At 33.6% G+C, this 13,442-nt stretch overlaps 1 protein-coding gene and 1 long non-coding RNA gene across 2 annotated transcripts; both read right to left on the minus strand.

The window, feature by feature from the left end:
- Positions 1 to 9,000: 9,000 nt before the first annotated feature.
- On the minus strand, positions 9,001 to 10,806 carry LOC111887208 (uncharacterized). Its single transcript, XR_002848708.3, has 3 exons — positions 10,114 to 10,806; positions 9,541 to 9,765; positions 9,001 to 9,465 (listed from the first exon to the last, which is right to left on the minus strand). It is a non-coding gene; the product is annotated as an uncharacterized LOC111887208 (long non-coding RNA).
- A 2,011-nt stretch (positions 10,807 to 12,817) lies between these two features.
- On the minus strand, positions 12,818 to 13,105 carry LOC111887231 (uncharacterized protein At1g15400). The gene has a single exon (XM_023883396.1). The coding sequence runs from the start codon at positions 13,103 to 13,105 to the stop codon at positions 12,818 to 12,820; it is 288 nt and encodes a 95-aa protein (XP_023739164.1).
- Between the last annotated feature and the right edge of the window lie 337 nt (positions 13,106 to 13,442).

Below are 13,442 nucleotides of genomic sequence, written 5' to 3' on the forward strand. Positions count from 1 at the left end.
ACGATCAAGCATTCTTATGTTTAAACACATATGTACTAGAGCTAATGTAATATATTTAAGTCATTACGATGCAAATAAAGTTTATATAATTTGAGATGCATACATGATATCACATAAATCATCGTAAAACAAACACAAACGTTGGTAATTATATATAAGTAATATTTGGATATATATGAAACGCTAAACAAAGAATACACGTGATTACGAAACCATGGATATAAAGAATTAAACCCTAAACCTTTAGCTGATAGGCACATATCCATCAACGCTAGGCCTGATGCCTTTTGCCGTCAATTTTAATGAAGTGCAACACTTTTTTTAACAAATGAATTTTTATAAAGAAAATGAGAAAAGAAGCTAGTAAAAGAAAAACTAATTACAAATAAATTGCATTAACTAGATTTTGGAGCCAAGAATTCTAGTCACGTAGAAGTTTATGATTCATATTAATAAATTAAGTAAATGAATGATCAATTATAAATTCAAAGCTACTTTCCTTTCTGTGGTCATTGTTGCCGAACACCAAGTCGTCACAAAAATAGCTTCCAATTTCGATTTTCTCGAATTCGACATTCGCCCACATATACATATGATCGACCGAATTCAACCTTGGCATGATAAGATCAAACAACAAATTAATAGCATTCCAAGTCCTAACAACTTCTTTACACTTCAAAAAAGAAAAAAATTATTCAATTCTTCGGAAAAATTGGAACATACAGGTCTTAGACCGAAGAAACTTCCACCCCTTTCAGTCAAGGTTTTAGTTGGTAACCGATCCAACAAAAGCCTGAAAGACTAATAATTACCTTGTGACATATTAATTCCACATTATAGTCCCAATCCTATCTAGTAAAATAAAATCATTTGTACATTTTCTAATAATATTTACCGTAAATTTATTCGAATAATCCAAAGCCCTTATTAATTTGTCACATCAACCACTATGTTGAAAATCTTAAAGTAAAAGTAAAATTCCCACTAGTTGCATATTCTTGGTACCACCTTCTCACTTCACGTCTTCAATTCCATGTCTATGTCAACCTGAAAATCTTTTATAAAACAATATTTCTCTCTTTCTAAGTAGATTAACAACCCGCACATCTTTCCAAAATATCGTTGACACACCATCTCTTATTTTGCCAATCAACTAATTTATTTACCATTAGGGGACGTGAAGAATCTAACGACCCTTTATGAACACAAATTGCTTAATGCTCCCAACATAGTTCACCACTTGAGCAAGTCTACTAACTAGTAACTTTGCAATGACCGTATATGGAACAAAATTAGACTAATGAGTGAGACATAAATCTTTCAACAACATCACACGAGAATCTTAAGGAATCATGGTGATAAAAAAGAATTGCATTCCCTTGGTATCTCAACATACACATAAAATTCTCACACAAGCTCCATAATATCACCTTTTGTGATCTCTTAATACCTTTTCATAAAGCTAAAAGTGAAACCGTCTAGATCCAATGTTTTCTTTTACTTGTATATGCTTAAATCGCATCTTTCATTTCTTGGATAGTGAAAACCGACTCTAAAGGAGAAGCTTAAGGTGAAGATATGCATTTGTACATGGTGCTCTCATTTTTAATTCGAACACCTATAAAATTTCTGAAATTTTCTTAAAAAATATCAAAAAGCACTTCTTAGTAATTTGACTTGTATTGTAATAGCTAGAATTATGTTTATCCTCTCCTATAACTATAACTGTATATTGGTTTGTAACCCCCACAAAATATGTTCTATCTTTCGAGGAAAAAAATTATATTTGGACCAAATTCTGCAACGTAATATGTCATATCACAAATTCACAACCAAATATGAACATAATCTAATTTAAAAGTGTTACGAAAAGTAGGGTGTTACAGAAGAAAAGAATGAAGAGTGAAGACTACTAAACTTTCCTAAGGCTTTCCAGTATGGTAGGTTTTTTTTATGTGTGAGGGCCAACGTGGCAAGACAACCTACGCGTGAACACCGCCCCTAGTGTGTGAGTAGGTGCCTTATGGTGTAGTAGCGGAGACGGACGAAGGCACTTGAATTAATCAGGCGATGCTTTTTTTACCGTTTATTACTTTTGTGACTGTTAGACTTGTTACAAATGAATTTTTTTATTCAATTTTTAAAAATTAACCTCTCTCTCTCTCTCTCTCTCTCTCTCTCTCTCTCTATATATATATATATATATATATATATATATATATATATATATATATATATATATATATATATATATATATATATATATATATATATATATATATATATATATATGGTAAGAAATTTTTTTTGGTAGGAATGTAAGAAGTTTTTTTCTATATATTTTTTGACGAACAAAACAAATGAATCACTAGCTGAATAAAAAATAACATGATTCACAAAAAAAAATCTCAAAAAAACATTTCGATAATTTATTTATACAATGATTTTGTTGTTATTCACTAAGATTATCATAAAAGTAATTTTTCTTAATTTACTTAAAAATGAATCATAAAGATGTTTTTTGGGAAATTTTTCTCGTGAATCATCTAACTTTTGAATCATTTAATGATTCATTTTGTTTGTTCGCTAAAAAAATTTGTAGAAAAAAATTTCTTACCTTTCTACCAAAATTTTCATTCTTATTTGATCTTGACCCTCTCTCTCTCTCTCTCTCTCTATATATATATATATATATATATATATATATATATATATATATATATATATATATATCCAACAACAAACACACTTTCAAACAATATGAATAGTTTTGTGGGTTAAATATTTTCTTCTTCATCCGATGATGATGACTCTGATGATGAGTTAGTTTTTCACATATTGTTGTCCGCGACACTCAACACGGTGCATCAAATAGGCGAAATTTCAAATGTCAAGAAGAAGCGTATAATTTTCATCATCCGGGATCGTATCGCGACACACGGACTTTTAGTACGTAATTACTTTGCACCTGATAGTTTATACGACCTATCGAAATTTGAAGATCGTTATCGTATTAATAGAAATTTATTTTTATGTGTAGCTAGAGATTTGACAAACAATTATGAGTTTTTTTCAATTAAGATGGATGATAGAGGTAAACGTTGTTTTAGTAAAATACAAAAATGCACAATAACTCTTAGACAATTGGCATACGGCATAGCCGCAGACGTATCCAAGGTAAAATTTTAATTTCTATTATAATCAAAACACTATTGTAACTTTGTTCTAAACATTGAAAATATTTCAATTAACACAATTATCAGAGTCCAATCCCAAAGATCACATATTGTGAAAAACACGGGTGTCTGCGTTGTGGTCATCCCGATCTCTTTCATTTGAAATCTGGAGTACCTGAAACATAAACTAAAAACTATAAGCACAAAGCTTAGTGAGTTCCCAAATACCATATATTATACATATCCAACAATCCATACATGTCATACATAGCCGTGAGCCATACATACTATTCATATACTATAATCAATAAGAGTGCTATGTGCCAACCATAGTCTTGCCATTATGCCACAAGCTACTTCGTGGTCTTTCTTGCAAGGCCTGGGGCCACAACTTTGGGTCTTACAGACAAGTGCCAAGAGCCATCTCCTGCTCTTCCATGCAAGCATCACAATAACAACTAGCATACAAACTATACTACTTAAATAATTACTTACCAGAGTTCAGAATCTGGTCTTGCATACCGTGTGCCAGGAGCCGCCTCCTGGTCTTTCATACATAATGCCAAGGGCTAACCACGGGTCTTCTTAGAATACATAAACAAAATGGGCTGGCATTGGTGCCTTCGACCCATACAACAGTGATGAGACTTACCTCGAATGTTGAAGTTCAATACGAGAAATCCTTAGTTGTTGCCCTGACAACTTCTTGAGCTAACAATACCAAATTATCACCCAATTAGCAATTAGGTTACAAACCATGATCCATAATCCATACTTAGGGTAACATGACCATTTTACCCCTGGCCCAAAAAGATTCATAACTAAGGCCCAAGCCCAAATCCAACAAGATCCAAAACCACAAAATCCATAAAAGCCTATTAATGGCCCAATTTTCCAAATTAGGCCCAATCCCATACGAGACTTATCCTAAGCCCATATTTTACAATTCAGATTGCTTCAAAAATGCCTTGGAACAAACTTGATCAAAGGTATAAGCCAAAAGTCAAAGTCAACGGACCAAGTTGACCCAACTCGCCGAGTTGTCCTTTAACTCGTCAAGTTTCTTCATTAGATTGCAAAGATCGGGCAAAACCCCCCTCAACTCGCTGAGTTCACCAGAAATCCAACCTCTTAACTCATTAAGGCGACCTTTTCGAAACTAAGGGCTTCTTAACCCAAATCTTAATTGAAATGGCCTCAAGAAGGGTAAAGTTTCAAACTTTACCCCTAAGAACCATCAAAATGGTTTCAAAACCCAAACCCTAAACTTAAAAGGGTAATGACTTAATCATTAAGCACGTATTCCACAAGGACATAACTCCAAGATGCAGATCTGACCATATGAGGCTAGATGGCCATGTAAAGTTTCCAACTTTACACTTATTCATGATTAGAAGAAGCTCAAAAGCTTAAAAGAGACCAAAAGGAAGACTTAATGAATGCGTGAAGCCCTTAGGACCATAAAGTTGGCACCTTTATGCCAAAAGAGCTCATGAAGATCATATATCTGGAAAGGATAAACACTTGGGACTTCTACTTCCTCAACAACCACCCATCCATGGCTAAAAGCATACAAATAAACCCAAAAAGAGATTTAAGCCAACACTAAGCAAGGTTAGAGCTTTATACCCGAAATATGCTGGAAATGGCGTAGAGAACCAAGATCTAAAATCTCCTACTTGAACCACCACCTTGCACCAAGCTTGTCTTCCTTCAATGAGCCTTAAACACACCAAAACACACCCACAATGAGCTCACAACACTCAAGGAGGCTCTAGGGTTTCAAGATTAGGGTTAAGGGCTATGGAGGCTGGAAATGAGGCCAACACCTGGATCTTAAGGTATTTAAAAAGGGTGCAAAACCCCCAAATTAGGGCTTCCTAATCAGCGCCCAACTCGTTGAGTTGGCTCCTCCAACTCGTCGAGTTGTCTCATTAACCTTGTGACCAAAACAACCTCTACTCACCAAGTTGAGTCTACTCAACTCGTCGCGTAGACCCATTAAATCCTCATGATTCTTCATCTTCAACTCGCCGAGTTGGCTCCTCCAACTTGCCGAGTTCGACTTGAAATTGGCATAATTCTACAATTAACCTTCTAGATTCTGGGTGTTGCATAAATGTGTTTGGAACTTCTACGCTATTTAATGGCATTTTGCAGGGTAAAGCACCAAACATGACATACCATGTGAATGTACATCAATATAATTATGGGTATTACCTTGATGATGTGATATATCCAGAGTACGCTACGTTTGTCAAGTCATACTCATATTCGGCCGATAAAAAACGAAAATTGTTCAAGCTAGCACAAGAATCCACAAGGAATGATGTGGAACGTGCGTTTGAGGTCCTCAAACAAAAGTGGCACCTAATTAAACATCCGATACGAGAATGGGTCGTGGAAAAATTGACGAATGTGTTGATAGCTTGTGTTATTTTACATAGCATGATAATAGAAGAAGAAGGTAAGGCAATTTGTATGTATAGTCCGGACGACATACTTCATCTACTTGTAGTAATACAAGTCGACAGCCCGACATACTTCATCCACTTGCAGTAATACAAGTCAACATCTCGACAAACTTCACAAGAGTATTGAAAATACAAAGTAGTGAAACACATCATAATTTACGCTACAATTTGACTGAGCACATATGACAAACACAATCCCAACAACACAATGATGACGACGAGGAGAATGAGGCCGATGACGACGAGTACGACAATGACGAAAAATAGTTTATTCTATGTTTTTTATTTGTTTTTAGTAATTTAGGTTTTAAATTTTTATGTTTTTAAGTAATTTAGGATTTAAATTTGTGTGGTTTTAGTTAACATAATGTGTTTCTAATTAATATTTATGTTTTATTTTTGTTTAATATATATCTTTTTAATTTATTCTAATGTAAAAAAATTAAAAAAATAAAAAGATAAATACAAAGGAGTGGTAACCATTTCCAATGACTAACAGTTTGGTGGTAGACAAACTAATGTGACATATATGTGACAATACTTTTCTAATGGATTGGTGGTTTAGGCTCAAACCCTTTAGGATTTAGGCTATGTTTGATGAACTAGCTGAAAAGCTAGCTGTTAAATAAAAAAGCTAGCTGATAGTTGAACAACTAACTGATAAAAATAATGTTTTGGTAAAACTAGCTAAAATATATAAAATGACCTTTTAAAAGAATGTGTTTTTATAATTAATTAGGGGGTATTTATGGAATTTTTTTTAAAAAAACTCTCAAAAAGCTAGTCTAAATAGCATTTTAAAAAGCTAACTTATAAGCTACTTTTTGACTTACCAAACACGACAATAAAAAGCTCAAAAAATAAGTTAGCCTATCAGTTAGCTGTTCCGTGCCAAGCATAACCTTAAATTAGATATCTTAACTATTTATATGAGGTTAAACCTCATTTCCCTTAATCTAATAAAAGAGTACCATTTATGCCACGTGTCATTTGCTTAGCCTCCTCTAAGTTTATTTTTCCGCTCATTTCCCTTCAAGTGGAATTACTAAACTACCCTTCTACAACTTCAAATTGGTCAACCTTATAATCTGCATAAAGATTCGTAATCAATCTGGTTTAATTTGCAACAAATTGATTGGAGCCGTGAATTGAGGGATTCAAGGGAATGAAATACGGGCTTGCTCAATTTTGATCCTTAAACATCTTTTGATTTTTTTTTTAAATTTGCTTTATCTACAATTTCCTATGAGATTTGAGGAGAGTAGATTAGTAATTTGAAAAATCTGGTTATCAACTTATCATCCCCTTATCTTGCACTCCCTTCTTCTACAAATTAGTGTTTACATCCTTCAATTTATCCAATTCTCTTTCTTTCTGTCTGTCTCTCTCGCATATGAAGAAATACCTCGGAAATCCCTAATCTATGCTCTCAATTCTTGAATCTAGGTTTCATGATGGCCTCCTCCCCATCATGCCCATCAAGTTAAAGTTGCCCCACTCACGATATGTTTACCTTGTGGATATACGAAAAAAGAAAATGTAGAATGGAATGGAAATGAGGATGGGCATCAGAAACAAAAACCAAGAGTAAAAGAACTCGCATATTGCTCACCTCTCAAGGTTCTTTTTCTCTCTTTTACTAATATTAAATCTAGCCCTGATAGTTTGAGTTCCAAATCACCAAGTTAAATCAAATATAACAAGTTTTGAATTTAATGTGTTTTTCTGAGATGATTTTGAGAATTATTGATTTTAGATGTTTGATTCTTGTGTTTTTGGGAAATTTAGCACCAAGCGTTAATTTTTTTGGTTTACATTATGATGTTAGATATTTGGGAAATCAGATCTTATTCGATTGATAAAATATCTTACAATACAATTGAATTAACCTAATTGATCTTGAATATTCTAGCTAAAATCGTTAATTTGGTTTCTCAGATAAAATTTGGTCATGTAAAGAAAGTTGCAAAGGTAATTTACCTTTTTAATGATACAAAAGGCTCTCATAATATTCTGACATGTAGTTTTGATATGCATCATAGGTCCAAGAAATTGGTAATATGCGTTATAGGGGTGCAACAATAGTAAATGGTAAGGTAGCTTTTCAAGATAAATGATTTTCAACATTAGACCCTTATATCTATTTGTTTCTTTATTGCATGAAAATGATAAGATTTTTTATATGTCATAGGGCTTCATCACAATGGCTTTATTAGAAATTTTGAAAGTTTGATACAGTAATAAAAACAACTGAAACAAGACTCTAATTTAAATATTAAGATTGAAGTGTAAGTTGTATTCTGGATTTTACTGGGGTTGAACAAAGTCCATTGCTATTTCGGGATATTCTCATTGGTACTGATAAATCAACTTGGTTGGAGTTGCCTACTGCCTCTTCTAATAAGTTGTGGTGTTTAATATTTCAAGAGGTTTTTTTGTTTGCAGGATGACGTTTTCCCAATTTTCTACACATTATAACTTTTCTTGATGCGCTCCTCCGTCTTGAACACATAACTTTCTCAGTTTCGAAAAGTGAAGCAAATGATACAAGATCAAAATATACTTACTGTTTTAAAAATCTGACCGGGTGGTTTGGTCTGGTTTTCAAAACCTTGCTTGTAGTATGATTTTGAGTTTGATTTTTTTGTTGATTCTGTATGCAAGTTTTAAAATCTGTTTAAAGTTTCTTTCAATTTTACATGTTCTAAAATCTGTCAAGTTAATCTATTTTTTGTAATTATTAGTTTGCCATTTTAAACATTTATGATGGTTTCTTTTAAAATACTATTTGGTGACTTCATATGGATTACATTTGAACTATTCATTTAGGAGGAAGTGGTATGAATTTTTAACTTGACAAATAACTTTCTTTTTTTAGAAACAGTCTTATAAAGAAGATGAATCAATAAACAATCTCCTTAGAAAGGACTAAAAGTTTAAGTAATTAATTAGAAATTAATCAAATTATAGTATACAGAGATTATTGAAAGAGAAAGATAAAAATTTATTGGAATATGAATCAAGTGATAACGTGAATTCTATATCTTTTGGCAAAATTAAAGAAGCATAAGGGCGAAACTACTCACCTAATGGTTGGTTTCGGTTAAATCAATTGATATGATAATTAGTATCACTGATATGATATTAGTTTATTATAATTTTTTATTTTGTTTTGGTTTTTACTTGCTAATTGGTTTTCCTTTATGATAACATTTTAGATTTTTTAATATTATTTTCAAGGTTGCAGAAAATGTTAGACGTTAGCTAGGCGGTAGACTGGGGTCTAGGGATTAATCGGTTAGACGTGGATTAATCGAGGGATTAATCGGGGACCATTGATTATTAAAAAAATAATTCAAATTTTATAAATCTAACTTTAATACTAAGAATATAAGTAAATAAGCATAAAATTTCAATAATAACTTAATAAGTTTACCAAGCACAACCATTTATCATCCAAAATAAGCATAATAGGTTTAGAATGAGACTGTTCTTCAATCAGGAATGAGATCGAGCACTATGGTCATTCTTGTGATTAACCCAATATCAAGCTCTCTCCATAATAATGGTATACCAAATAATTCAACACAAATCCTCCAAACAATCTAGTAATAACTAATAATGTATGCTATCCATACCAAATCTATGTTTCTATATGAAGGTTTTTTTTCACAAGCAGATAGAAAAATAAAGTTGTGAAATATTAAACCACGTGTTTAATCCATCTCCACCCCTCCCACCATTACTGTTTATTAAGGACCAAATGGTAATTTGCTCCCTCTACACGACATATTTGGATACGGGTACATGACAACCTACAAAAAATCATTACAAAAGTGAGAACAAAAGGAAATATTACAATATGAATGAATGAAAATGTAACTACTCACTTTTGCAGACAACCACTGAAATCTTTGATTGATTAGCCGAGTTGAAGATATTAGTTTCGAACTATGAAGGAATTAGTGACTTTGTCCAAAATTATGCCATTTTTAGGAAATCCTAACCTCATTGAAATAGAATTAAATCTTGATTTCCATGAATTTGTAACTGTTTGGAACTATGAAGGGCCTGCTTGATCTTAATCAGGAAGAGATGATTGACTACTTGAGCTTCTGTAGGAAGACCAAATGATTCAGTCAAGAAATACAATTTGATTCCCAAAGTTGAAAAACAAATATGGGTTTTCATTCCTTTCGTAATAATAACTGTTATGTAAACTAAATCTCGGGGTCTATGTGAAGCAACAGGTAAACTCAATCTTCCAACAGAAAAAATCGGTTGATTTGTGAACAGACTTACGTCTTCAATGTGAAGCACAGGTTCGACTATATACTTCATCACCAGTTCATCACAAATCGGTTAATTAACAACTTAAATCGACGACAATAGACTAAATCAGAATTTGACAGCACAAATCAGTTGATTAACAACATAATTTAACTAAATCGACGACAACTAACCTGTGTAGATTCGGCAGAGTTCACAGATTTCGGCGATGGTGAGGGCGAAGTTCACAGATTCCGATGATGGCTAGGGCGAGTCCTTCGGTTCTTCACAAATCAGTTGAGGACGAGTCCTTCAGTTCTTCACGATATTAATAGAGGTTAATCAGTAAAGTCGAAGTTTGAAGAACTAACCGTGTAGATGATAAAGACCGATGTTGCTGTCGGAAGAAAAATGAGGCTCTAACAGCGACGAAGGTGGAGGAGAAACGGAAGGGTGCGCTCGGATTTCATGGATTCCAGCTTCAAGAGGTGATGGCGAGGACGAGGGTGAGCTTCAAGCTCTCTGATTTCGGTTTTGAGTCGAGAGAAAAAGTGAGAAATCACAGAAAACGTTTTCACAGGGGGATGATTGAATGAGAAGTGAGAACGAACCCTAGCAAAACTTTTCAATTTTGACAATTTTGCCCCTATTTTTTTTTGAAAATCCGTTGACCAAAGTTGATCAATTAAACCGCCTAGACCGATTAGACTCGATTAGCTCCGAGTTTGACCGGCGTTGACCAACCCCGATTACCTTGAGCGATTACACATAAACGTAGTCGGTTGCAGTCCGCCTAGCGCCTAGGCGTCGATTAATCGGCCGCCTAGGCCGATTTTTACAACACTGATTATTTTGATGGTTGTTAATGTGAAGTTGTCTTAATTAAAGTCTAAATAAAATTTATATCTTATTAATTTAATAAAATTTTACAAATCTTCTGTCCGTGTTTTCCACGAGTTGTAACCTAGTATATTAATCAAACAATCTATTATTTTATAGACAAAAACAACTTCAATCAACAAAATCAAAACTTTAATCTATCATTAATAAAAACAAATAAAAACATCATGCTTAAGCTCGAGCACCGAAGTACATTCCTCTCTGCCTAAATTGATAAACAAGGCGTCAATCAACCATTAATAGTTCTTACATTATCGACTAATTTACTATCACTCAACTTTCATAGACTGTCTTGGAATTCAAATCAACAGTAGCAAATGAGCATTGTTACAAAGAGGAGTGCCTAGCTTTATAAGCGTTGTAGAATCTATCACTAATCAAAATCACTTGAACTTATCTAGGTCTGACAATGGAGCGGGTTTTAACCCTGATTCGATTCAAACCCTTAAGAATTATATGAGTTTGGAGCATACTTTTTGATTCGTTTACCCGTTAACGACCCATACCCGCTAACCGTTTATTAAAATGGTCGGGTATGGATCATCACTGATCCGCTCCGTTTATAACCTGTCCCGTATAATTTTTGAATTATTGGTTTATAGTTTATATTGCTTAAAGTTTAATTTTAATTCCAATCAAAAGTCCACAAGGAAAATGCCAAAGTCCAAACTGTTTATACATGAGAATCAAGGAGTCGGTTTCTAGACTTTCAGTTTTCTACTAAGAATTATGATGTTATTTCATTTATATTTCATCAAGCTATCATCATATTTCATTCATAAATCAACAAATTTATTCTTCAACTGAAAGAAAGTTTGTCATTGCTATTCTCTATCACTATTTGACAGTAAAAAATAAATCAGAAGTTATTACAATAGTGATTTTTAATTCCAATGGGAAGTCCTCGACTAGGTAATGTGTTTTCTAAATCAACATTTGCTTTATTTAATAAATATTATTTTATGAATTAAGTAAAATGTGTTTGATAATTCAAAAAGCCTATGAGTTATGGGCGAGTTTGGATATCGTTGATTCGGTGGATAAGGGTATGGATTTGATTATTCAAAACCCTATGGGTTACGGAGCAAGTTTGGATCGGATTTTGAAATATTTTAAAAGGGTTTGGATCAATGTCGATTCACTACAAACCTGCCTCATTGCCAGGTCGGTCTAGTTGCATGGAAAGAGGAGGGCGGCGCTAGCGACAAATAAGGAAGAAAGAGGGTGGCGATGGAGGTTTCATGGCACCAATCACAGGTTTGGAAGAAGCGAGGTGTGAAGAAGAAAGCGGGATTACGGAAAGAGGCGACAGGTGTCAAGTTTTCATTCAACCAAGGAGAGATTCAGACGTTAGCTGAGCTATTCAGATGCACAAATACAATGAACTAAATCGTTTTGAATCTGACCAATTAAGAGCTGATATCCGAATAGAACCATTAAAAAAAACACCCTTAACCTTATATAAAAACTTTTCAACCACTAAACTAACTTTATTATACACTAGTTTAATTAGATTTGAATAATCTAAATTATTATTATATCCCTCATGCCATATTATAATGCCAATTGCCAAATACATCTTCATCATCATCTCTCTCTCACACACACACACACAATTTTGCGGTGTTGTCTCGTTTACTTGGATTATTTTAACTTACATAACAAAAAAAAGTTCAAACTCAAAAAAATTATCATACAGCAATGATTATAATTAGGGATCCAAATACCCTGGGGAACTTTATACGTGAAACACCTCGAAATTGTAGTAGAGAACAATTTCATCAAGATTCAAGAACACAAATATAATTCACTAGAACACAATCTATGATTCAAATTCTGCATACGAATAATTTATTATATAAATATTCTTTCATCAATCTCTAATGACATAAACATACATACAAATTTATATACCCAAACAAGAAAAATGACCCACAAACATTCAAGACCAATAAACTTCGCAAAATCAAGAAAAGTTCCAAGATTTTGAGATAGAAATCACCTCTTTTTTCTGCGGTTTTGGGTAGAAGGTTTGTTTTTTACAGGTTTACCAAAGATGGTGCAGATGGCACCACAACCAGAGAGCCTTGGTGAAGGTGGGTCAATTGTGGGTGCAACATCCATGGTCTTATAGGGTCTTGGCTCTACTCTTTGTGGCTCTTTTTTCTCCTTTTCTTCTTCTTCTTTTGGCTTAAAAAGCTCTCCTGATAACAACTTATCATCCCATACTAGCCCTGATGAACCGGATCTTTTATATGACACATCTGACCTTGCTAATCCAGCCATCTATGATCTATATCTCTCTCTCTGAAATGGGGTTTTGATCTTGAGAGAGAAAGAGATAGAGAGAGAAAGAAAGTCAAGGGCAGAAATATGGCTGTCTTTACTTGTTATATGGAGAGGGGGAGGGGAGTAAAAGACAAATGAAGCATAAAGAGAGGGTAATTACGGTCAGAAGATGGCATCGACAAGAGGTGTGAAATTACAATAATATCCTTGTGTTCTTGGGATTTCAGAATTTAATAAGCAAAGTTGAGTCACAACGGCGGTTTTCAAAGTTGCCACTTGCCCGTTGCCACCTAAAGTCAAACGAGAACGGCGAAGGATTAAGTACATTGTCATT

This window comes from Lactuca sativa, chromosome 5, assembly GCF_002870075.4.
Source record: "Lactuca sativa cultivar Salinas chromosome 5, Lsat_Salinas_v11, whole genome shotgun sequence".
In the NCBI taxonomy this organism is placed as follows: Eukaryota; Viridiplantae; Streptophyta; class Magnoliopsida; order Asterales; family Asteraceae; genus Lactuca; species Lactuca sativa.